Below are 27,130 nucleotides of genomic sequence, written 5' to 3' on the forward strand. Positions count from 1 at the left end.
AGCGACCCCCTCTTAAGTTCTGACAGAGGGACGACACTCCGTCCGCGAGCAGGCCGGCTGGCCGCCTCACGAAGGGGGCAGAGGCGGGCGGGCGGGGCGGCCTCAAGGCTTGGCATGCCGCATGCGCATTGAAGTTGCCGGCTCTTTGCCGGGCAGAGCCGGCAGGCAGTTTGAAGGAAACGGAGCGGCGGTCTTCATGGTGCAGGGTCAGGACAGCGGCGGGGAAGCTGCTGCTGATGTTCCCCTTGCTGTGGCGGCGGGAGAAGGAGGAGAGGAGAGATGGGAAGAGGAAGCCTCTCTCCCTGGGACCCAGGACGGGGACGAAGGGGCCAGGCAGGAGCAACCCTGCCTAGGCTACCAGGTGCACGACATGGAAGCGGCGGACGCTCCTCAGTCTGGCGACACCTCCTGCTCCGGCTGCCTCCGCGGAAGTTTGCCGTGGAGACGCGCGGCGCCCGGTGGGTGAGGACGGCCGGCGGCAGGCTTCCCCTTCAGGGAATTCTTCCCGCTTCTAGTTACCCTCCTTAGCACGACGTGCCCTTATGTAACCGGGGGGGGGGGGGGAGAGATGGGGCGGCGCGGGCAGGGCAGGGCAGGACCCAGCGCGGGCAAAGAGCCTGGTGGCGCCTGCCCTTGACCTCCGGCGGAGGTGCGGAGAAAGGAGCCCGCTCGTCTCCCTGGCGCGCCCCGTGGAAGGGGGGGGGTCAAGGCAAAAGGTGCCCGGCGAGCTGGCACTCCTTCCTGGCGTGGGCCGGGCGGCTCTATAGTAAACAACTCCCAACCCCCCCCTTCACCAAGTGAGGTGCCCTCGGGTCCTTGCCTTCTAGAATTTCTGACATAAATTCTCCCCACAAAGTTTGAATCCCTGAACTTTTATCAAGCCAGCAAACGCTAATGCTTTTTCTTCTGTAACCTCTTTAGTTTGTCTATTAGTAAGTACATGGAAGTGATGGTTAAATTCTATCGTTTTAGGTTTCCATAGAAAGTCCTATACTGTGCCTCTCCGTTTTTAAAATACAGATTTTGGGCCCCCATCTCTTTTTGTTTCACAACGTTGTAGGAGGGAGGGAGGAAGTGTCTTTAATCGCTTGATTCCGCAGCAATTAACATGAGTCGGGTTCTGTGCTCCACAAACATAACTGAACATGTAAAGAGAAGTCTTTCCTTTTATTTACTGTATTTGTAATCTTCTTGCCTACAGTCACCTAACAAGGGTCATCTGCTCCTCAGTTTCCAAAAAAGCAGCAGTGTATGTTACAGCAGAAACAGCTGAAGAGCCCTGTGTTATGTTGAAGGGACACATTTATTATAACATCTCTCCCTAAGTGTCATTAGTCTACAAAATCTGATGCTTATAAATCTGTTTGTCTTTAGTGTGCGGTGCCTTTAGCATTTCCATTATGTGCTTCAAAACTGTGTTTTTCCTACAATTTTTTCAGTTCACTTGTTTAAAAATCCATGTTTATGATTTTGAGTACAAAACCAGTTGAGTCCATATGACTTACAAATTAATTATGTAAAGCCCACTGGTGATGATATAATGTGCTTTTCAAGTGAAACTTCTTGCAAAGTGAGGCTGGAACTACATGTTTGCGATAAACAGGATAAAGTGCATTTCCTATGTTGGCTACAAATGGGTGTGGGTGGGCATGCACACTGTTGCCATGGTCATGTCAGGGCTGGACTCAGTGTCACATGATAAGAATATGGTGCCCTGCTCCCACCTTCTCTTTTAATTTTTTTAAAGGTTTATATTGTTGGATGTGTTATTTTAATTCAAAAGAGGAACCCGGTATCTGCATGTGTAAAACAGTGGCACAAAGGACAAAAGAAATTGAAGAAAGAACAGGGGTTAAGGGAGGGGCAAGAAAATATATCGAGCAGGGGAGATGGGGAGCAGATGAGCAGAGAACTGGTGAGGAAAAGTGGCAGTCCTGTACCAACTGATACTGTAGTGTACCTATGAAAAACAGAGCAAAAGAGAATAGGATTTGGCATCATTTTGAAGTGTGGTAGTTTTGACGTATGATATGACAGGAGTTGTAGCAAGTTCTTCTGGAGTGTAGTTTAGGCCTGGAGTTGTATTTATGGGATAGACTTTGTGAAGTGTTAGCCTATGTGGTTAATATGCTGTGAAGCTCTGGACCTACTGAAATAAAGTATATTTTGGAACAAAGAGTGTTCATATCCACTATTTCTAATTACACAAAATCTACATTGATATATTTGTCTGTTGTTATACATAAGCATGTTTCTTTGGAAAACAAAACAATATTGCCTACTTCAGGCAGCTATAGGAATATTAACTCATAATCCATCACCTGACATTCTACAGGCAGCACAAGACCATAACCTTTTGTTTGAAACAGTGCTTATTTGCCAGCCTTGCTCTCTATGAACAGCAAACAACAGTGCTTTAAATATCCGGAACTCCAGTATGTAGAATTTAGCTCATTGAGATATCTGCTGTGCTGAAGTTTTAATCCAGGTTTACATAAATGGATGAGAAGTTATATGGCAAATTATTGTCCTCCTCTCTGTCAAGCAGTTTAGCTGTTCTGTTCTCCCCTGATGCTACATTACCCATTTCATGAACCACAGGGGTGATATACATTGCCTTATCAATTTGTTCATGGGACTGTAAGAGATGCGAGTCTGGCATACATAATTTTGACATTTTTCTGCAGCATATAACACCTCTGAGTAGCTTGCAGGACTATTCTATTTAGAGATGGGCACAAACTGCCAGTTTGTGCTAATTCCTCATTTGAATGAACAGGTATTCAGCAGTTCTCAGCCCTGCCTCCTCTGGTGGGTGCCCATTCAAAGGCAGCACCCCAGCTTCTCTGAGTGGGTGCCTGCTGGAGGAGGCAAGGGTGGGAGGTGCCAAACACCTGTTTGGCCAAAGGACAAACTCATGAACAGCCAAACTGCTGGTTCATGCCCATCTCTAATCCCATTTATTACATCAGGTTTTAATGGACACAGTAAATCTGTGTCTGTAATGAAGTGGTCCCCAATCTTTCTGACACTAGGGACCAGTTTAGTCCCATTCTCCCAAGGACCGGGGGTAGGGGTGGGGAATTGTTCTGTACTAGGTTGTTGGAAGATAGCTTTGAATTGAGCTCCTTACACGTATTGTGCCAGGACAGATGAGTGGCAAGCAGGAGCAGGAGGTGAACTGCAATTAAAGCTCCACCTCCTTTTAGATCAATAGCAGCTTAGAACTAATAGGAGTGCAGGCTCCTACCCTGTTTCCCCAAAAATGAGACCTAACTTGAAAATAAGGCCTAGTATGATTTTTCAGGATGCTCGTAATATAAGCCTTACTCCAAAAATAACCCCCCAGCTCAAAACCGTGTTGCAAAAACACGCAGAACAGTTTTTAAAAAGGAGAAAACAGCATCTCACCTTACCAGGCAGCCCGAAGCCTCCCTGCAAACACACACGCACACACACATGCTTACTCAGAAGCAGACACGGGGCAGTCCCAAGCCTTCTCCGACGCACACCTTAGCAGAAATAAAAGTGGCCTTGGATTCCCCTCGCCTCCAGCAAGGCACCTGGAAAGGATAACATCCCTGTTGAAGTGCTGTAAAGACATCATCACCACCGAACTGTATGAAGTCTTTCGTCTCTACTGGAGGGAAGGTGGAGTACCACAGGAAATGAGGGATGCAAACATCGTCACATTGTACAAGAACAAAGGAGACAGAGGTGACTGCAATAACTACCGTGGCATCTCTCTTCTCAACATTGTAGGGAAGCTGCTTGCCCATGTTGTGCTGAAGAGACTCCAGGTGCTTGCAGACAGTCTATCCAGAATCACAGTGTGGATTTCAAGCTAATAGATCCACCACTAGCATGGTATTCTCCCTCAGACAGTTGCAGGAGAAATGTAGGGAACAACGACTGCCACTCTTTGTGGCCTTCATAGATTTCACAAAGGCCTTTGATTTGGTTAGCAGGGATGGCTTTTTTAAAATATTTCCTATGATTGGACATCCTCCTCGACTCCTTAGCATCATCAGGTCCTTTCCTGAGGGAATGAAGGGCACTGTAGTTTTTGATGGCTCAACATCAGATCCCTTTGACATCCAAAGCGGAGTGAAACAGGGCTGTGTCCTCATGCTGACCCTGTTTGGGATCTTTTTTGCTGTCATGCTGAAGCACGCCTTTGGAACTGCAATAGAAGGTGTCTATCTCCGGACTAGATCAGATGGAAAGCTCTTTAATCTCTCTAGATTGAGAGCGAAGACCAAAGTCCAGCTGAAATGCCTGCGGGAATTCCTCTTTGGCGATGATGCAGCCATTGATGCCCACTCTGCTGAAGACTTCAAACAACTCATGAATTGTTTTAGCAAGGCCTGCCAAGACTTTGGACCTTGGCTCAATGACCTCTGACACTCTCTCCCTAGTTGTCGAGCTGGATAAACGCGTTGGGAAAGCAGCTACCATGTTCTCTAGACTCAAAAAGAGAGTATGGCTTAATAAGAAGCTGACGGCATACATCAAAATCCAGGTCTATAGAGCCTGTGTCCTGAGCACACTCCTGTACTGCAGTGAGTCCTGGACCCTTTGTGCATGGCAGGAGAGGAAGCTGAACACGTTCCATATGCATTGTCTCCAACGGATTTTTGGTATCACCTGGCAGGACAAAGTCCAAAATAGAGTAGTCCTAAATTGAGCTGGAATTTTTAGCATGTATATATTACTGAAACAGCGAAGTCTACATTGGCTTGGGCGTGTTGTAAGAATGCCTGATGGTCGGATTCCGAAAGATCTCCTGTATGGAGAATTAGTGTAGGGAAATCGCCCCAGAGGGAGACCACAGCTGCGATACAAGGATATCTGCAAGCGGGATCTGAAGGAAATGGATCTGAACAGATGAGAAACTCTGACATCTGAGCATTCCGCCTGGAGGCAGGCAGTGCATCGCGGCCTCTCCCAATTTGAAGAGACCCTTGTCTAGCAGGCCGAGGCAAAGAGGCAGTCACGAAAGCAGCAAAATCAGGGAGGTAGACGGGGTACAGATTGTACAGTATTTGTCTTCAGTGTGGAAGGGATAGTCATTCTCAAATTGGCCTTCTCAGCCACTGTTCCAAGTCCTCCTTGCAGAGCATGATACCATAGTCTCTTGAGACTGAAGGATGCCTAATAGTAGAAATAGGAGAGAGAGAGAGAGAGAGAGAGAGAGAGAGAGAGAGAGAGAGAGAGAGAGAGAGAGAGAGAGAGAGTGAAAATCAACTGTTTATGCTTTATTCTTACAATTGGGTTGGCTTAAGAATTATACATAGATTTTGAACTACACAGGGTCTGTCATCCCTAACCCCAGTGTTGTTGAAGGAAGAGGTGTATGTGAAAGATATTACTATACTGTATATGATCAACACACTGTATCATCAACATTTTTTTTTGCTTAGATGCAATGATAATGGTTCCACAAACCAGAATTTATTCTATTTTATTGAAGGATTTTATAGTCTGTCTTTCTTTGTGAAGTGCTGTACATCAACGTGGCTTTAAAAAACTGGTTAAAATAACATAAAAAATCTAAAATACACAAATATCTAAAAATCTAAAACATCCCCTGGTTATCAAAGAAATTAAATACAAAATTCAATATCCTGCATAATCATGTAAACAGCAATTATATCCGATACTTTCAAATATTAATAGGTTGAAGTTCGAAAAGATGTTGAAAAGAGAGCTGTTTACCACCACATTACATTATTGTATGACCAGATATTAAAATGAAATTTGTGGCTGGGAAGAGTTCTTCCTGACCTTCCTGAAGGCAACAAGTTGTACCTAATATTTTGTGAGAAATGTCAGGGAAATGTTATCTGTTGGCATGATGGGAGAGAATCTTCCTTCGGTCTTTCTGCATAGTGAGAGACTCTTTCCGCCATTTAATGTTTTCTGCTTGCAACTACCCTCTGATAGTACAACTGTGTTATATGGCAGGGATGGGCAGTTTGTGAATGTCCACTTTTTTTGTACTGCACATCTTGTAATACCTCAGCATTGGCTTTGCTGGCTATCACTGTCTGGAGCTACAGTACAACGTTCAGAATGAACAAGTTAATTTACCCTTATAGTCTGCAACACAATTATGGCCAGGTGTCAGATTTGTAGGATCTACCTTGTTTTTCAGCTGGTTTCCAAGATCCACCAACTGGAGTCTGGTGCAGCAGACATTCACTTGTCTTGAAAGAACTCTATGCCCAGAAATTTTTCAGTTTCAGAACTGAATACCACCACATTCACATGCTCTCCTCTCCTGGTATTCCCAAGTTTTCTCAATTTTAACAGTGTGGATGAAGGGGTGGAGAGAGATCATATTGATGGTGATACTGTTGTTAAATAAGCAGGAAATGAACAATTGTCAATTTGCGGCAAGTTTATTTAAATTTATTTATTTAAAATATTTTTATTGCACCTTTCTCCTTAAAAGAACCCAAGGTGGTTTGTTACCCAGAGATCTGTGAGTAGATTCACCACATGTACAATCTGCCAAGCCCTCATCTATGAGGCAAAAGAAGTGAGGACGGGGTAGAGAAAATATTTCTATTTTAAGGTTTCAGTTCTTTGCTTTGGTCATAATCTTTAGAATAGAGTGGGCCAGAAACTAGAAACTGGAGACTTGAGTACAGTACTAATAAAACACTTGTGTTTTTACTAGACCTTTATATATCCAACAGAGTAACTGGGTGTGTGTGTTTCTGCTTGTTGTACTATGATATGGAAGATGTTTCCTGTCATTGTTCATCGGTGCTGAACTAAAAGCTAGTACAGTACTGGTTCAGAGCCAGTATAAAAGGAGCTAGAGGGAAATTGTCTTATCAGTACACTTTAAAAAATTTAACTGAAGGTACACAGACACTGAATTGAGTGATGTTTTGGTTTTGTTCCCCCACCCACCCAAAACAGTCAAGAGTGCAATGAGCGATTCTTTTATTTTGCATGCAGTATTGTATGTAATTACTGGAGTTTAAGTCATGCTAAAGCAAAGTTAAGGGACCCCTTATGAGAAGCTGCTTTTGAAAGTGTTGCAAAAGAGTTTTACTGTGTGGAATTGGGGAAAAAGGGAGATGGCTGTTTAGCTGAATGAGTTGAAGCACCCAGGTCTGCAGTTCAATTTCCTTCTGTGTCTCCTGGGAGAAGAGCTACGGGTAGTTTGTACAGCCTTGGGCAAACTGCAGAATCACAGAACATGATCAGAAAAGAGAACTGGTAGACCATTTCTGAGTATTTTACACCAAGAAAACATTAGGAAGGTTAATTATACCTTAGAATTGACTTGAGAGTGCATTGCTATTTATATTATGGGAAGAATCATGGTCATGCTGTACTTTGAATCCTGCCCCACTTTAACTTTAGAACTGCAGAACTAGAAGGGACCCTATGGATCATAAAGTCCAGCAAGTTGGGGAATTGAGCTCCCAACCTCTGGCTTTGCAGCCAGAGAAACTAAACCACGGAGCGATCCAGTTTGACTTCAGATAATCAACTACACTAGAACTTGAAGTTGTGTTCCTGTTCACTGGGGATATCGACCTGGTTTTGTTTTGTTCATCATAGTCATAACAGACCACATAAAAAGAGAAAAATGCTGATGTGCCCTTTGTTCTGGTTTCCCCCACCCTTCAAGACTGCAATTGCTGCAGGAGATACTAACCTTTGGCAGATATTTCCCACAGCATGACTTCATTCATATATGTTCTTGGCAACTGTCTGGACAAGATGCACGATGCATGAATAGGAATGCTTAAAGATATTACACCCCCCCCAAAAAAGTTTCCTGTGGACACCTTTGCCAATCATACATTGATCTTGTTAAGGAGGTTTGCCTTGATTTCATGGAAAGCAGTGGGGTTGGGGATATGATCTAAAGTTTGAAATTGATATTTGGTGCCTATATTGCTAAACCTTATTCCTCTCCCACTAACAAGTCAACCACCACTCTTTGTCTCTGCCTTTCTCACCCACTCCCACCCTTCCCTCACCATACATACCAGGCTCTGAAATCAGAAGTGAGACAAACTGGGAGACAAGTCACCAGACAGAGCACTCGCCTGTGCTTTTCTTTTTAAAATGCACCCTTCACCACCCCCATAGCCATGACCAGAACAGATTCACTTAAAAATATTTGTCTGCTACTACTGTAGCAGTCTGAGCTTCTGGCTGGCTATAGAAATTGCACAGACTCCTTAAAACACCCCAGTTTTTCAGTATCTCTTAAATTTCTTCTCTCATCACACACTATCTTAAACTAAACCTGGCTTGTAATCTGAGCTTTCCACTCTCTCCAGACAATTTATTGTCAAAATGGAAAGACCCAAAGCAGAGCATCTATAACACACTGAGACAGAAAACATAGGACAGTTTTCAGAGAAGTTAATATCAAAGCATGTTACAGCTGGAGGTAATGCATGTCTCTTTCTGTTAATCATAATGGTTTTTAATTCAAATTGATTTTACAAGAAACAGCTAGCCCATTTACTCCTCTGAACTGCAGTACAGTATCTGCAGAGCTCCATGACGTTTAGTCAGTAAATGTTCATCCTTAATAACATTACTGCCTCAATTTGCACACGTACAATATGGACTCACATCAATTGTATGTTAACCCAGCTTTAACAATACAGGGTGCCTCCCAACTACCTGTAAGTAAAGAAATTAGCACACCACAAAAAACAGGAAATACAAGACTAGAAAAGGAGGAAAGTAATAAAATAGGAATATAAATAAGATTGTAGATAGTGTGAGATATGAATAATTCTCTGTCTTAATGGGTGACCCCTATGTATCACTTTTAGATTAGATTTTTTAAAAGCTTAGTTGCATCTTAATCCTGTCAGCTGCAGTAAATTGGTTCAAGGACATTTCTGTGATCTTACAGTATATCCAGGTCTCTAAATAAAAATTTGCCTCACTTTTGAGAAAATATGGCTATGCTCTAGTATCTAAGACTATATGGAGAGTTTTTCTGGAGCAGATCAATGATCTGTCCAGATCAACAATTTGTTTCTGACAATAGCCACCTAAACGGCTCTGGAAAAAAATATCTATAAGCAGATGCTTCTTTCTAAACTTATACAGTACGGCACCTTTCTTCTATCTTGTAGTTTTACCAGAAAGGTTGGCTTGCAAATCTCATCATGCCCATCCAGCATGACTTGAACAAAGTAGATGTAAATGGCAACAATATTATTTATTTATTTTATCAGTTTACAGACAGCTTCTCATAGCCAAATATATCTCAAAGCAGTTTATAATATAAATCTGAAAATTCAGAGCATTCATTAAAGAGAAAAATATTGTAATATATATAAATCACCAATGAACATAAAGGTTTTCTCGAAGGCTTTCACGGCTGGGATCTGATGGTTGTTGTGGGTTTTTCGGGCTCTTTGGCCGTGTTCTGAAGGTTGTTTGTCTTGACGTTTCGCCAGTCTCTGTCCTCTGGTCAGAGTTCCTACTCCAGTCCTCTGAAGATGCCGGCCACAGAGACTGGCGAAACATCAAGAAGAACAACCTTCAGAACACGGCCAAAGAGCCCAAAAAACCCACAGCAACCAACAAACATAAAGGGTTTTTTTAATATTCAAAAGTTCAACAATTCAAAAACTAGGCTGTGCAATATATCACTAATAATCAGGAGAGAAATAAAGAGTTACATTTTTAACAAGCACCATGAAGCAACAGTAGGAGCTTCACTGGTATAAGAAGGAGGACTGTGATGTTCCACCCAGTGTTCCCTGTTTGTTTCCCCGAAACCAAGGTTCACTCTGGCAATGTGTTCTCTTTCATCCGCTGCCACCAGTGGATATCCCTTATCCACACTTGAATCAGACACTTGCTGCCAACCGAACTTGTTTATTTAGACTGTACAGTGGTGCCTCGCATAGCGAGGTTAATCCGTTCCGGATTAACCATCGCTATGAGAAACATCGCTCAACGGAACAAAAAAACCAATTAAAACGCATTAAACTTGGTTTAATGCGTTCCATTGGGCCCTAAACTTACCGTTGAGTGAAGCTTCTCCATAGGGGCGGCCATTTTCACGCCCTCGCAAAGCGAGGGCGCAGCGGGAAAAGTTGCGGCGGCCATTTTGGAACTGCCGATCAGCTGTTCTCCCCCGCTTCATTGTGCGAAAATCGCTAAGCGAATCGCTTAGCGATCGTCGCACAGCGAAAAAACGCCATAGGGGCCATCGCTGAGCGAACGCTCCAGCGATGGCCCGGACCCCCTCGCTATGCGAATTCATCGCTCAACGGAGCGATCGCTAAGCGAGGAACCACTGTATTTGAATCACAGATGTTCCTTTTAATCATTGTATAGAATCACTCATTAAACTTCTTATATTTGGTTACACGTTCAATTCTTCATTTGTTTTATTGCTTTATTCACTTTAGCCAATTTATTAATAATATCAGTTCTCTCTAGTTCTCTATCTATCTTGACTATTCAATTTATCTCCTCCACACTTTCATTCTCTCTTTCACCTTTTCTCTAACTCGTTCTCTCTCTCTAACAGCCTAACTGACTCCGCCCCTCCTGCCCTCTCATAGGCTCCTGCACTTGAGCTTCAGCTATGATTGACAGGAATGACATGGGCATTCTGTCACATACCTCTCCCCTAGGAAAAGTTTGTTTCATGGGGGAAACCTTATAATTTACCCTCATGAACAATGCGGGAAGCAATAAATAATTTATTTCAAATGTGTTCCCAATACTATTACTCAATATATATTCCCTTATACAGTATCTATGCATACTTGTTATTATTGATTACTATTATTTTGCGCAAATTAAACTTATTACTGTAAACATTTAAATTACATTTATCAAAATTTGCATTACTTACAATTACTTTAATACAAATCCTATTACTGTTACATTTATCACTATTTACCATTAATTCACTACGAGATTATATTTTATTTTTAATTGCACCTCATACTTACGTATAAACCGAACAGTTTCTATATCATTTCATTTTACATTTTTTTCCTCCATCCGTCAGTCTTCTGGTCTCTGAGATAACGCGTCATTCTGTGTTCCCTTCACATTCCGAATCTCAAAATCAAAGTCCTGCAGAAGTAGGGCCCATCTCATCAGCTTGTTATTTGCCCTTATAGTTCTCAGCCACAGAAGTGAGGAATGATCTTCCCCATATGTATGGCCTGAGATTCTGCAATGGCCATATGAAGGCTAGACACTCCCGTTCCATCGTGGACAAATGCCTCTCACAAGCCTGCAGTTTCTTACTGAGATAGGTTACCGGATGATGATTTCCGTCGTCATCTGTTTGGCTCAGCACGGCTCCCAGCCCGGACCGGTAGTCAGTGCTGTCTTCCATCTGGCCAAAGGCTTCCTCACAGTCGGCCGTCCAGAGGATTCTATGCCCTACACCTTTGGCTACACCAGGCTTGTTAGAAAAGACATGCTTATATTTTTGCACTACAGCTCTGGTTTCTTCTTGTTGCTTGGGTGCTAGAGTAAGGCTAATTTGGACTTCCTCAGTGTTATACTGTGGTACACCCTTTCCTTCCCAATACCATAATTTAGGTTTTTTCCTGGGCACCTCTTTAATGGCATATAAGACAAAATCAAAAATTCTTTTCCTATAATAAGGTTGAATCATATTTACATGCACCACTCTTCTGCCTTCTTCTCTCTCCTCCTGAATTACATAATTCACATCACTCATTTTAGAGGCTACTCTAAATGGACCTGCCTAATATAATTGGCGTTTATTACCTTTAATAGGTTTCAACATTAGCACTTCATCTCCAGGACTGAATGTTCTTTCCCTGGCCCTCTTATCATACCAGTGCTTTTGCTTTCCTTTTGCTTTCCACTCAAGAGACTGCTGCAAGGAGTTCATCAGTGTATCTATATACTGGATTACTGACTCAGGATCCTCCTCCCTGTTTCTCCCAGCTTTGCCGGAGTAGATCTAGGGATCCCCGGGTTTTCCTTCCAAATAATAGTTTGAAAGGACTAAATTCTGTACTTTCCTGGGGTACAGATCTATAAGCATACATTAAGGGTTGCAATTTATGATCCCAGTCATTTGAATTTTCGGCAGTATAAGCTCGAATCATACGCATTAGGGTCCCATTAAATTTCTCAACCAATCCATTTATCTGGGGATGATAAGGTGATGATGTGATGTGAGTGATTCCACAGACTTGCCACAACCTTTTCATTGATTTGAATGTAAATGAGGTCCCCAAATCTGTAACTATCTCAGAAGCGAAGCCCTTGCGACACATATAATTTAATAATGCATCTGCCACTGTCTCTGTTTCAATATTTTGCAAAGGAAATATTGAATATTATTTGGATAAACTGGTTTATTCTGCAGAGAGATATAGTCAAGCCTCAGTTTAAAATACTTTTTTCCTGTCTGAGTTCCTGAGTTACTCTGTAGCTCTCCTTCGGCAGCCAAGGATTGCTACTCTTTTTCTTTTGGCACCCAGCCAAGCTGTTCCTTGGTCTGAGGCACTCTATCTGTTTGCCTCCAGACACAAAACTATTTCAGATTATTTTTATTTTTTTCTGTTTTTCAAGCCGCTGCTTGTTCCAGTCACCTTAGATATGGTTCTGACCCTGACTTCTGCTTTTGTCCTCTCAGCACTCTCTTCTTAGAGCCTAGGATCCAAAGGTAGCCCACTGGTCTTTCAATTCTAATCTTGAGGTAACCTCAAACGAATTATTCCCTCAGAGTCTTCTCCTATTTTAGTCTCTCCCAAGATCTGCGTTCTGGAGCCACACTACTAAGCTTTTCACCAAAAGCTCTAATGAGTCACCAACTCCTTCATGACAGACCTCTCTCTCTAATAGGTACCTTAGACTAAGAAAAATTCCCTTTTACTTCGGCTTACTGGACTCTATTCACATCCCACTGCTGATCACTATGTGACGTTCCACCCTGTTTGTTTCCCCCAAACCAAGGTTCACTCTGCCACCTTGAATTGGAATGTATTCTGCCACCTTGGATTAACAGCTGTTGAATGTTAGAAAACATTGATTCTCAGCTTTCAGGTTGTGTGACTTCAAGTTGCCTAGCAACTGAGAAAAGTGTCCTGCCAAACCCTTCATTCCACAAAACTCCTTTGCTTCCCCAGACCCTTAGCTTTCCACAGGCGACAGTTCTAGAGATGATGGCACTTTTTTAAAAAAGTCTGATATATCGATAGACAAGAATTTTGGTGACAGTGATCCTCCAGGACCACAATCCTAGGATTGGTTCATATTATGTGGTAAAAGAAAGGTGTTTACATAGTAGGATAGCTTGTAGCTCATTGTAAAATGAAAGGGAATCCCACTGACTACCTACTACAGGGGAGTAGCTCGGTGGCAAGAGAAGGCCACACAACCTGTTTCCCTATCCTAACATGGTTCTCAAAACTGCCTCAATGCAGTGGCTTAAATGTCCACCCAGGCAGAAGCTTCTTTGTTCACTTCATTGGTGGAAATTACTACCCACAAGGGTTCATTGTCAAATTATCAAAATAGTTCTGAATACAGTATAGCAGTTTGAACCTTGGTTACAGGCAACAAAGACACAAGGAAGTATACTAATAGAACCTAATCTATGAGACCAGTATATCTATCTTATATTTTTATAATTTTAAAAAGGTAGTAATTTTTGTCATTGTCCAATTACTGCCCATACTCTTTTATCAAGAATTGCCGTTTCTTTACAATATATAAGCATTTATAATTACAGTAGCAAAACAAACTATCATTTTTGTTACATTCTACAGAGTTAATTGTTGAAACACACTTCTAAAAACAAGACTTAAAACATTATAGTCAAATTGCTAATTGCTAACTTGAAATTACATTATTTCTATTCTAGGAGCAAAGAAGAAAAGTGCCTGTCCAGGTCTCGGACTGTTCTATACGCTGTTGTCTGCCTTTCTCTTTTCCGTGGCTTCTTTATTGCTGAAGAAAATTGAAGATGTACACTCGGTGGAAGTCAGTGCCTTTAGATGTGTTTTCCAAATGGCACTTGTTCTTCCTGGTTTAATATACTACAAGTAAGTATTATGTCCTCTGCACATGGAAATCAAAGGGAAAGTGCTGTTCCATTATAAACATAATTATAATATAAACAAACATAATCAGATTGGCTCAAATAAATAGTACAGATTTTTAAAAATGCCCCTTAAAACTTAAGCAGTTGAAGAACATTACTATGGGATTTCTGCTTTTCTCAGCATAACTGCTTGATACTTACGGTATTTTAACCTGGTATGGAATGTAGGGCACATTGTTAGAAAATTGAAGCTGATATTGATGGTGGCAAACTCTGGTGATCTATCAATTTGCCAGTGGATGTCTATAAAATGTTGGTGTTGAAGTGTAATTCAAAATGTAGCATAAATAGGTCAGAGGAGAAAACTGAACTATTGACTAGATCACTGGTTCTTAACCTTGGGTTACTCAGGAGTTTTGGACTGCAACTCCCAGAAGCCTTCATCAACAACTGTGCTGACTGGGGTTTCTGGGAGTTGCAGTTCAAAAGCATCTGAGTAACAAAGGTTAAGAACCACTGGACTAGATCATCTTTTTTCCTATCTCCTTAAATTGCTTTTCTGCAATGTTTTTGCTCCTGGTAGTGCTCCTTGATCAGAAGGAATGGTTGCAGAGAAGTGACTACGTAGGAAGAAGGGAGAAATGAAAAGTGGATGAGGTTCCCAGCTATGAACATCTGAAGTTCATAGGGCAAAACAGCCTGTGGAATAGTTATACTGTTTAACATACAATTGGTTCATCTATATTTATTTATTTAAAATATTTTTACCCCGCCTTTCTCCTTAAAAAGGACCCAAAGTGGCTTGTATCATTAAAAGACAATGTTTAAAAGCTTAAAACAGTAAATATAAAAATATTTTAAAAGCAAACAAACAAATATTATATTAAAACTGGGAAATAAAATATGCACAGCAAACTGAGATGAGCCTACTCAGAGATAACAGTGAGATTTGTTCCCATGTAAGCATACCTATCAACATAACCTCATTCAGCTCTATGTTCCCACTGCTGGTGCTGCAGAAGATGAATTGAATTATTTTACGCAAGTATCCAAGAGGAAATTGAACACACACCAGAACAAGACTGATGCTTATAAACATAGGTGACTAGAATGCAAAAGTAGGGAATAAAGCAGAACCAAATGGTGTTAGAAAATTTGGCCTAGGGGGCAGAAATGAAGCAGGATAATGACTCATAGAGTTCTGCAAAACCAACAATCTGTTTATTGCAAATACATGCTTCAAGTAACCAGACATATGACTATACATGTGGACATCACCAGATGGCTAATATAGAAATCAAATAGATTATGTAATTGGAAGCAGGAGATGGAGAAGCTGCATTCTCTCTGCCAAACAAAGACCAGGAGCAGATTGTGGCACTGATCAAGGAACACTAAAAGAATCATAGTGATAAAATATAATTCAAACAACATTCCTGATGAATTTAAAGTTCACATAAGAAATAGATTTGCATTATTAAAGTCAATTGACCATGAACCAGAAGAACTGTGGATTCAACTCAAACATATTTTTAGAGAAGAATGCAAAATTACAATTCCTGTAGTAAAAAGATAAGAAAAAGATGTATGACGGAAGAAACACTTCAAATTGAAAAGGAAAGGCAAGAAACAAAATTAAAAGTTGACAGAATTGGGTTAGAAACCTGAATGCAGTAGAGACAAAGTGAACTATTATCATGGCCAATGCAAAGCAATAGAGGAGAAGAACAAACTGAAATGAAGTTAATTTTATTATGACTAATTGATTGACTAAATTGTATATATAATGTTAGTATTTTATAATTTTAATCTTTTGCAAGTTGAATGTTTGCTGTTGTTTTTGTTATTACTTCTTCAATAAAGTAGCTAACTACCAACCAGAAGATCCAAAAAATCAAAGGGAAATCTAAGCCTAGATTACAAATGTTGAATGACCAACAGGAAGCATACTATCTCACCAGGAGAAAATAAAAAGAAGATAGAAGCAGTATACTGAAGACAGACTTCTTTGAGGAGAAACCGTGTGATGAAGAACCTGCCATTCTAGAAAGTGAAGCGAATGCTGCTCTGAAAGCACTAGGAAGAAATGAATCACCAGGGTAGATGGGATGCCTACAGAACTATTTCACAGAAACTGAATCTGTTAAAATCCTAACAAGAATATGTCACAAATATGGGAAACAAAACAGTGACTTACAGACTGGAAATGTTCACTATACATGAACTGCTGGATAGCTCAGTGGTTTAAATCTCTGGCTGCAGAGCTTGGGAGTTCAATTCCCCACTATGTCTCCTTGACAGAGGCAGATCCATGGGGCCCCTTCCAGCTCTACAGTTTTAAAATTATTGTTATTACTATTTATTTATTTACAAGATTTTTTTAGCTGCACCATTACCAATGGTCAATCTCTTTAAAAAGGAGATATGAAAACTAGACTGTAAAGAAAGCTGACAGGAAAAAAATGATTCATTTTAAATATGGTGCTGGGGGAGAAGTTTGCAGATACCCTGGACTGCCAGTAAGATGAACAAATGAACCTTAGACTAATCACCTGTATCTCTGGAGGCAAAGCATACTTTGGGGACACCATGAGAGTCTCTGGGAAAGATAATAATGCTGAGAGAGTTTGAAGGCAGCAGGAAAGAGGAATACCCGCTACAAGATGGGTTGACTCCCTAAAAGAAGCCACAATCTCTCATTCATAGGGTTGCCATAAATTGGAGTCAACTGGACAGCACATAACAACACAATCATACTCAGTTTCGTGAATAAATTACTTGTCATTTGATTGTTTATTTATTTAAAATATTTTTACTCTGCCTTTCTCCTTAAAAAGGATCCAAGGTGGCTTACATTATTAGAAGTAACATTTAAAGCTAAAAACAGTAAGTATACACATACTAAAAAGGATCAAACAAATACTAGGTACATACACAGAGAAACAGTAAACAAAAGCAATACAAAAACACATTCAAAGCAGTAAGGCACAACAATCTATTTAAATACTCACTCAGGCAGCCAGTCATTAAGGGAAAGCTTGCCTGAAGAGAAAGGTCTTTGCTATAGTTGTCAGTCATTGTCTGATAGCATCCATAGGTTTTCAAGCTTCCAGATGTTCTTAGGGACAGGAATATTTGAGATCCCTGTGTTATTACTTCAGCTATTATGATAAATCTCACCTTTGTTTCCACCTCTTGTTTCTGATACCAAGCTTCTTAAATTCTTCTGCAGAAAGGCTGAATAATACATAGCTTGCAAGAGTCATGTGCATCCTAAGCTATCTTGTTTCTTCAATCCATACGCCTAGAAAACTGCTCTGCCATAATTCAAACTGAGAAACTTTTGTTTAAAGCAAATATTTTCCTTGGTTTAAAGTGGTTTGGAGTCTCTTGCTGTGGCACATTGGCAGAGGTATAATCTACTGTGGAATGCTCTGTGCTCCTGTGGTCTGTTCAGGATCCTGTATACACATGCAAGGCCTTCAGCAAAGTATGGGGCTGCCATTGAGATTGTATTGGGGATGGTGTGTCCCATGTCAGCAGATGAAGGCTGTACATGTGTGGGCAATCTTAACAAATCAAAAACAGGGAGAGTTGTGACTGCAAATAATGGCAGCCTTTTGTGCAGTCTTCATGGAGGGGCACTAGTTTGAAAAAAAAATGGAGCACAGAGCAAGCATGGGGGGGGCTCTACATTATAATTTATCCCCCATTTTGTTTCCCTGCTGGGACAGTCAAGTTAAATCATTTTGTGGCAACTACATGACACTATAATAGAGAACCAGCCCAGCCTTTTTCAGTCTCCATTTGTATCTTTTTGGATCACTAGCAGGGTTACTTTGGTGTGTGTGATTGAGATTGCATTCTTTTAGTCTGTTTTCAGCCTATTTCATTCCAAAGCAGCAGTGAGAGATAAATCATAATGCAGATGCCCCCTTGGTCCCCTTCCTGGATACTGAAATTAAGCCATTCTTAATGTTGAGATATAAAAAGAGAAAGATGTTACATACAGAATGTAGAAACACACTTGGCTTTATAACAGTTCCTTCATGTTTCATTTCTGCTTTAATTCATGCTGGGTCAATTTACATGGGGAGCCAGTATGGTTAAGTAGACAGAGTGTTGGCCTAGAAGCCAGGAAACCTGGGTTCAAATTCCCGCGTAGGCACAGAAACTTGAGGGGGGGGAGTATCAGTGGTAATGCTACCCCTCCTGAATATCTCACATATTTTGAAAACCAGAACATTTTGCACACAGAGGCACCAAAGCACATTTCATATCTTTGATGCTAAGCATACTTACTTGGAAGAAAATTCCATTAAAACTAGAATTCTGAAGAAAATGCATTTGGATAAGGGAGTAAAAGAGAGTGTATTATAATGGATACTGAGAATGATGGGTGCTGAATACGAGCACAAGAACCTGCAAGAAAGAGTCCCAGTAGCATCATTCTGACAGCTATTAGAATAAGCATAGTTTATGAAGTTATGTTCATATACAATTGTTGAATCTTCAGACCATTGAGTAAAAATGATGCCTTTCTCTCTCTCTCTCTTTCTGTCTCGCCATTTCATTTTAGAACAGGATTTTTGGGACCAAAAGCCAAAAGAATGTTTCTTTTCTTCCGAGGATTGCTTGGCTCTAGTGCAATGATTCTTCTTTACTATGCGTTCCAAGTGATGCCTCTTGCTGATGCTACAGTCATTACTTTCAGCAGTCCAGTTTTTACATCACTACTTGCTTGGATATTTCTCAAGGAGAAATACAGTCCTTGGGATCTTCTTTTCACCCTGTTTACAATCACTGGAGTGGTGCTTATCGCAAGACCACCTTTTTTATTTGGAACAGAAGTTACTGGAATTGAAGGAAGCTACACAGATCATCTTAAAGGGACAATAGCAGCTGTTACAAGTGCAATAGCCGCTGCTTCAACTATTGTTATACTACGAAAGGTGGGGAAATCAGTGCATTATTTTTTGTCTATTTGGTATTATGCAGTAATTGGACTAATAGTATGTATAATAGCACTTTTTGTAATAGATGCGTGGAGTTTACCCAACTGTGGTATAGATAGATTTCTCCTAATATTAATTGGAGTTTTGGGGCTGGGTGGTCAAATATTTCTTACTAAAGCATTGCAAATAGAGAAAGCAGGTCCTGTTGCTATAATGAGAACAATGGATGTGGTGTTTGCTTTTATTTTTCAAATTATTTTTCTTAATCATTTACCAACATGGTGGACAGTGGGAGGATCCCTTTGTGTTGTTGCCAGCAGCTCTGGCACAGTCCTTCGGAAATGGCATCAAAACAAAAAAACTACAGAAACTGAAATATAACAAGCAAGCCATTTCTAACAGGGCAAAGCATTTAAATGTTTATTTTAAATGATACATATATTGTTCTGTATTTTTTTCCATCCTTATGTTTTCTGACATAAACAAGAGTTTCAGCAGAACTCACCAATTTTGTATGTGTGTGTGTGTGTCTCAATTCACCAGCTTGTTTGGTGCACCCAAGGGAACTTTGGACTTGTCTCCTCCACCACCACCACAGCCCATCCAGTATAACAGTCTTGTTCTAAACTTAACAAGTCTTTCAAGGAGTGCTAAGTAAAATTTATTAAAGTTAAAGGTCAACACAGCCTGTTGAATATGACATGGAAATATCTATGTTAAAATATGCAAAAACAACAACCCAAAACAGAATCCATTTGTCATGCATAAGGCCTTGGGTGCACTTAAAGAAGCCTTTTGGACTCCAGTCATAATTTCTCATGTCATGCTTCCATCTCATGCATTTCTCCATAAAGTTAGCTGCAGTGAGCCAGTTCATATATTATTTAAAAATGAGGCCAGAACAGAACAATGAACTTGCATATAATTTTTTTCTCCCCTGTTCTATTTTGACAATCGTAACGTAACACATAACTTCTGTTCTCTCTGCTACAGTAAGGTTTGCTAGCTCTTGAATCATTTTGTTTTCTCATCTTAACTTGGGGAGATGTGTGAAGTGGCTTTCCTATTAATAATGACATTAGCGTTCGTGTCATTTATCCGTGAACTTGTTCATGGAGATGGTACTCCTATGCTACCTGAGACAACTCGTGTTCTATGAGTGTATTGGGCACTTGTCCCTGCGAATGGGAACAACATTCAGTTCCATGTCTTATGTCCAATTCATGTTTCGCTCTGGTAAAATTTGCACCTATACCCAGTAAATGTGGATTGACTATACAAGATGTAAGGCGTTGGGATTGTGCAAATTTTACTGTTAATCCAACATTATTGTGCCATATGACCATATCAAATTTTAAAATATAAAGTAGGATGACACTGTGCATTTTTTACACATATTTGGTTTAGAAACATTCACTTCAACTATTTTCAAATGTTTCATTTTGGTATGATAGATCAATCAAATACAGGATTTCCTACTTCTTCTCAAAGCAGGTATGTTGTTTTCGAGTGAGAGCTAAAATTAAATTATTTATATTTTAAAAGTAATGTTTACTGATTTTGGCATAGTTGTTTTTCTATACAATAATGAAGCAAATTTTAATGCCTCTGTAATGGCATGTTTTTTGAGGGACGTGGTGGCGCTGCAGGTTAAACTGCAGAAGCCTCTGTGCTGCAAGGTCAGAAGAAGACCAGCAGTCATAAGATTGAATCCATGCGACGGAGTGAGCTCCCATCGCTTGTCCCAGCTCCTGCCAACCTAGCAGTTCGAAAGCATGCAGGTGCAAGTAGATAAATAGGTACCACCTCGGTGGGAAGGTAATGGCGTTCCGTGTCTAGTCATGCTGGCCACGTGACCACAAAAGATTGTCTTTAGACAAACGCTGGCTCTGCGGCTTGGAAACAGGAATGAGCACTGCGCCCTAGAGTCGGACACGACTGGACAAATTGTCAAGGGGAACCTTTACCTTCAATGGCATATTTATACCTCTTTTTAAATCTTTGCCTGAGTAGACAGAACAAAAGCCATAATGGTCACTGCTATTTAGCTGCTTCAATTCAATCAAAGAAAAATAATGGGTAAAATCTAATGATGTTCATCTGCCAAAACATATTTTTCATAGAACGGGTTTCTTCTCCCCCATCAAATAGATACTGAGATCTGCTCTAGAGAGTTTGAGAAATTCTTCAGAGTAGATTGAGAAGTGCCCAACGGGGGAGAACATGAAAGGCTGGGAGGGTTCCCACTTTCACGGTGGATATCAGACTACACAACTTTGAATAGAACCCAGTGCCACTTGAGTATGTGGCTACCACTTCTCGTGCAGCCACATTCAACACTATGCAGATATGTTTAATGTTTGCTTGTTTTTCTATACCGTGCACAGTGTAAGTTACACTGCTGGATTTCAATCACTGGATCTAAGTGAGAGCTTTGGAGAATTACAAACATCCATATTTAATTTACAAAGCCTAATAACAGTTCCCAGTGGTGTCATTGTTCCCAACACTGTATTAGTTGGATCTTATCTTAGAACTGCAGAGCTGGAAGTGACCCTGTAGATCACTGAGTCTAGCTCCTGTCGAGGAGATACACAGAGTATGGAAATCCTAATCTCTCGCTCTTAAACCACTGAGCTGTCCAGCAGTTCATTCTGTGCAGTTGTTTTGAACCTCCCAGTTCTGGTGCTGTTGTTTCACTAAGGCTGCAGTCTTATAAACACTTATGTAGGAGAAAGCCACTGAGCACAGACATTTGCTTCTGAGTTCATAGTACTGTGCAATTGCAGTGCAACACTATGTAAGTTTACTTAGAAACAAGCCTTTGTGTGTCTAATGTGGGTTTTTTTAGTAAGTTCAGAATTTGTAGTCTTAGTATTTTAGAATATACTGGCCAAAATCCAATTGGTGTTCAAGCAGGGTTTGTTTTACTTGTCATAGCTAGCTGAGGAAGTGCTCAGGCATGATTCGATCATGTGCCTAGTTGCATATCTGATTGGATAATTAAGATGTCCTATAGTACCTCATTGATCAGTCATGGCAAGTTACATGACACTAATAGGATTCCAGCCATTCTGTTTTAAATATTAATTTTCAACTGCAAGAGCATTTTCCTGACATTTATTGATATAGCAAAAGATGCATTAGTTTTGTTGTATACAGATAAAGTTTGTATAATATTTATTTCTTGAACTTTATTGTGATCATAAAACTCCCTAGTGGCTTCAGATGGGGTTTACTGTATTTCCATGAATCATTGCTTTAAGAAACTAATTTTTTCACCTATTTTTATTTAAAAGGATATGTTGATTCTTTTCCTTTTTTCTGCAGAGGTGTTTTTTGACTGGAGAGTGGGTGCATCTACAACCTTGATGGACATCGTAAAATTTACATAAGCACCTTTCTAACAGTACTTTATTTTTTTTAAAAAAAACTGCTGTGTATTTGCATTGTTTTTCACTAAAGCAATATCGGTATGTATATTTCTTCTTTGTGAAACATGTAAACAGTTTTAAAACTGAAGAAAACCATTTTTTTCCTAAATTGCCTAAGAGCCTAAGAATATTTTTGACTTAAACTCATTGAGGAAGTTCAAATTAAAGATGTAAACTTATTGTTAGTGATTCAATGTCTTACAAGAAATAAGGTGGTTACAGTTTTCTTTCTTTGTAACCTTAACTTTGCCCCTGAATAACTCATACACTGAATATTTTGCACTGTTTCTATGGTCTAGTGTGTGGGGTTTTTTTGTTTGTTTTATTCTTACTTGAAATATTACTCCACATCCTCCTACAACAAATATCTGCCTGCCACAGAGAATAAGAAAGTTAGGTATCCACCTCAATACCAGGTCAGACAGTCTGTTCATCGACTCCACTATTACTAATTCAAAGAGGCAGTGGCTCTTCAGAGTCTTTGGATCAAATTACACATCAAGGGAAACGGATGTTTCTTGCTGTTACAATTCCTCCCTGGGCACACATCTTTCGAAGCTGTGTGGCTGATAAAATCAGACTTGTAGATGAAAACCTTATGTATCACTATATGGCCAATTACAAAATTAAGCTAGTTCAAAATGCAAATCAAGGTGCACTTGTATTAGGATAAATAAATATATTTTACATCTGCAGAGAGCTCTGCTTCTAATGATGTGCTCTCTACATCACTTAGTTCTGGCTGGAATGCAGGACTTTCTGGCATCTGCTATCTGATCATCATATTAACTACAGAAATGAGGGAATAAGTCTTTTGCATGCAAAATATGTGCCAACACAAATGCCGCTGGTAATTTTTCTCTATTCTGGCACAGAAGTACTTACAGCTTGTCAAAATGTTCTATATTATATAAGGTTATATAGTTCAACAGGCTATTTCAAATAGCTCTTTCTCTAAATTTATTATGTAAGGAGAGGCAGACATTTCCTATTTAATAACTTTATATTTTTGTTCAAAATAAATTAGATCAGCATCCTAATGCATTGTAACTGGTAAAAAATCTCTGTTGAGATTAGCATTTTTAAACATCCGGTATATTCATTATTTTTAAATAGAAAAAATGAATCATCATGGCAAAGCTCCATCATAAATTGTTTTTGTGTGAGTGCCTCTTCAAAATCACAAAGTTTTATCTGTTTCTAAAATCTTCCTAAATTTATTCGCCATGCTGAATTTAGCAACTAAACAACAAGTTAGTTGCTGCCAGTCTCAGGTGAATGAGCTTTCCAAGGATCAAATGACAAGTTATGGGGATTATGTGGCTATTGTGGAAATGTCTTCTCAGTAATATTTAGTTAAAGAAGAAGTATGGTGTAATTTCAGCCAGGTTCACACATAGAACTATATTGAATTCCAGTAAGCCAATATGCTGGCTCTTGTTATCAAGCTGCTCTTTCCTTTTAGGCAGAGCAGCTGAACAGTCCACAGACTTTTGGTCCATAGTCAGAAATCACTCGCAAATGACACTCTGGTTTATCTCTTTATCCACAAGCCACAGAAATAACTTATCCAGCTGCTGCAGTACTTAGAGGTTACACTAAACAAACTATAGAGTGGAGGTCCCTGGTTTTTGCAGAAGCCATTGGGTGGCAGAAGACAGCACACTGCTTGACCCAGATGAATCCAAGGTTATGCAGGAACCTTGAAGAGGTGTAATGTCTGGTTGTAATCATGGTCATGCTCAAGGTTTTCCCTGTCCCCTGTAGATGGCACTAAATGGATGACAATGGACTAGGAAAAGATTCACTGCAGATATGTTATGCATCAGTGGGATTTGCTTACAGGTAAGTATGTCCACGGATGTGCAGCCCACCTGCCTCAAGGTGCCCTTAACTCTCTTGAGAGTAAGGCTGTGGTACATAGAACAGTGTTTCACAAATGTTTGGCTTTGGCAGCACGTAGTCCCCTACTGACAACTTATGTCTGCTCCTCCTGAATGAAGGATGTGTCGGAAACTTGCCCCTTCAACTGACAGGCACACACCAGCACCATGCACTTTATTTATGAACTGTAAACAGGAGCAGGCCCTTGTAGCAGTCTATATAGAAGCTACCTCTTAAAATGCTGGTCTTGTTCCGGGTTTCCAAGTTTGGATGGGGAAATTCAAGTTGGTTAGGGTCCATGGTCATTTTGACTTTGTACCTATAATATTCCCCCTACATGGCACTCCAACTGTTCTTCAGAGTTTGGTGTTTTAAAATGGTTATGATCCACAATAGCAGAGTTATCCAACCCAATCCATGTTTATTTGGAAGTAAGTATCACCATTTACTGGACCTACTGGCAAGTAAATGTGAATAATGGGCAGTTTTGCCTGATAATAAGTCTGGAAAAAATATTAAATTTTAACTAAAATTTGAACGTATTACTCTGTTTAAAACCAATGGAATCTGAATGTAGATTTCTCTTTGATGCTAGGCTAATTTTTTATTTAAATTTATAAATATATTTTAATTGTCATAAGAGAAATAATAAGAGAGGAATGAAATTTTAAAAATTATAAATATGTAAGAGTAGTAAAAACATAACAAAGTTAACCAGGGTACAAGTACAGTAATAGAATAAAGGTCAGATCAGTAAGGATTATACAAATCATAGTGATATAACATCTACCCAGAACAACTCATAAGGTACTCATATATGAATCAGCATGTTCTTAGATTGAGTAATTCTTGGCTCAGCGTATGAATCGATACCAGTTTCCAATGAAATGCATAGTGTGCATTTGTCCTCTGGAGATGGGAACTGGTTTGTGAGCTTGTATATTAAAGCTGCAGACCTGCACATATGTACCTGGAAGTAAGTTCCACTGAACTCACTGAATCCTGACACATACCAGATTGTTCTACAAAGCTGTTTTCCATCACATGGTAAAATTTAAGATGTTTTAGTAAGGAATGCACTCAACGTTGACTGAAAACATTGTTAAATAAGCTCATATAGCTTCTAGGAAATGATAAATTTAAGATGATGTTAAAATTTTCAGCTGGGTGACCGAGTGTTTAAATTTACATTTTCATTATTATTTTATCTGTAAACTGTCCTGGATTAATAATTGAAGGGCATAATAAAAATGTTTCAAATAATAGTTGAACAGTTGCTCACAAGTTTCAACTGCCCAATGAATCCATCACATTTATATATTTAAAATATTTCTACACTACCTTTCTCATAAAAACGAATCTGAGACATCATTAAAAACACAATATTAAAAGCTTAAAACAGTAAATTATTTAAATATTTGAAAAGAATTAAATCTTATATTTAAAATGTTAGGTAAAAACAATTACCAAAAGAGATTCAAAAACAACAGAAATACAAACCTTTTAAAAAACTCTCTTAGACAATCAGTCACTAAGGAAAAAATTGCTTGAAGAGAAAGGTCTTAGTCTGCTTGCAGAAAGATAGCAAAGATGGGGCCAGCCTGGCCTCCAGTGGGAACGGGTTCCAGAGACTGGGAGCAGCGACAGAGAGGCTCTTACCTGTGGGGTGACAGGACTGAGAAAAAGGCCCCCCCTGATGATCTTAACCCTTGGTCAGGCTCATAACAGAAGATGGAATTTTTTGGATAGCTTGAGACATCACATAGGTATTACTGTGCCAGCTTTGTTACAGCCTTTCTGATGCTTAAGTTATAGAGAGTTGATTAATCTTAAACAGTGTTAACATGCAAAGGTTCCACTAGTTAATTGTCCTTGAATCCTCACTTGCACAGGTTGAAGTAGATTTCTACAACAGTGTTCTCCATATCCTTTCCAAATTTCCTCAGGAATTTTAGATGTTTCTTAATGAAAGGCATTGCTGTGGTTTCTTTGCCTAACGCAATTGCAGAGCTGTGTACCAACCCAGCAGTGCATTTTAGTTATTTGTGAAGCAGTTGCTTTTAATCCCTCCACCCTCTGCTGTTTAGAACGTACTGTATTATTCCCAGGGGCTCTGTTACATTATATACATGTTCAGCACTGATCGTTGATTGCAGCAGGATCAGTTGATGGGTCTTGTGTTGTTAGAAGTGATACTCCATAAGCAGGTACGGGGGTTGTTACCTACTTACATAATTATATTTACCACTATAGGTGGTGACTTGGCCAAAGAAAGTGAGGGACCATCTCACTGAATGAGGAGCAGAGTAGACAGTTTGGAAGCTATTTGATATATGGTCTTCATCGTTTTCATTCAGCTACCAAACAAGAAAAAACAGCCATACACAAAAAAAGTGTTTCCCATCTTTACATCTTTGAGGTTGTGCTTCTCATGCTTACTACTGATTTACTGATAATGCTGTTTTTTGCCACCATATATAATAATTGAAGTGCATAGTTTTCTGTGCTGAAACGAGCAATGAATGAATGACTCTACAGAAGTATCTGTCTTTAATGCACCTCCAGTGGTTTGACTATTGAAGAACTGTATTTTTTCAGAATTGATTTTATGTTATCTGCACTATTTTCATAAACTTTGTATTGTACATTAAGCTATTTTTGTAGTTGCTATTGTATAGCAGAAACTATTATATTTTGACCCTAAACTTTTAAATTCCTGAATCTTAAAGTATAAAGAATATTTTTGTACAGGTTTTATATAATTTCACAAATTCTAATAAATGCAAATAAACAACAAA

At 39.7% G+C, this 27,130-nt stretch overlaps 1 protein-coding gene across 7 annotated transcripts; it reads left to right on the plus strand.

The window, feature by feature from the left end:
* Positions 1-14: 14 nt before the first annotated feature.
* SLC35G1 (solute carrier family 35 member G1) lies at positions 15-27,130 on the plus strand. Of its 7 annotated transcripts, XR_013543961.1 has the most exons (7): positions 15-458; positions 13,880-14,060; positions 18,639-19,011; positions 20,469-20,508; positions 22,345-22,487; positions 24,216-24,293; positions 26,586-27,130. XR_013543961.1 is itself a non-coding variant. In XM_078391326.1 (5 exons), exons 1-5 carry the CDS (start codon positions 122-124, stop codon positions 22,407-22,409), a joined length of 996 nt encoding a protein of 331 aa, XP_078247452.1. In that variant the 5' UTR covers positions 15-121; the 3' UTR covers positions 22,410-27,130. The 7 variants fall into 7 exon arrangements, 3 of the variants coding, with proteins under 3 accessions (XP_078247452.1, XP_072851420.2, XP_078247451.1); XR_013543960.1 differs by having other exon boundaries at positions 22,345-24,293; XR_013543959.1 differs by having other exon boundaries at positions 24,216-27,130.

The sequence above is a fragment of the Pogona vitticeps genome, chromosome 3, assembly GCF_051106095.1.
Source record: "Pogona vitticeps strain Pit_001003342236 chromosome 3, PviZW2.1, whole genome shotgun sequence".
In the NCBI taxonomy this organism is placed as follows: domain Eukaryota; kingdom Metazoa; phylum Chordata; class Lepidosauria; order Squamata; family Agamidae; genus Pogona; species Pogona vitticeps.

Excerpts from the sequence above, each read along its gene's own strand:
- SLC35G1 (XM_078391325.1), top strand. The coding sequence starts at position 122 with ATGCGCATTGAAGTTGCCGGCTCTTTGCCGGGCAGAGCCGGCAGGCAG. Across the intron at positions 459-13,879 it reads GTGGAGACGCGCGGCGCCCG|GAGCAAAGAAGAAAAGTGCC; the intron begins GTGGGTGAGGAC and ends TTTCTATTCTAG. Across the intron at positions 14,061-18,638 it reads CCTGGTTTAATATACTACAA|AACAGGATTTTTGGGACCAA; the intron begins GTAAGTATTATG and ends ATTTCATTTTAG.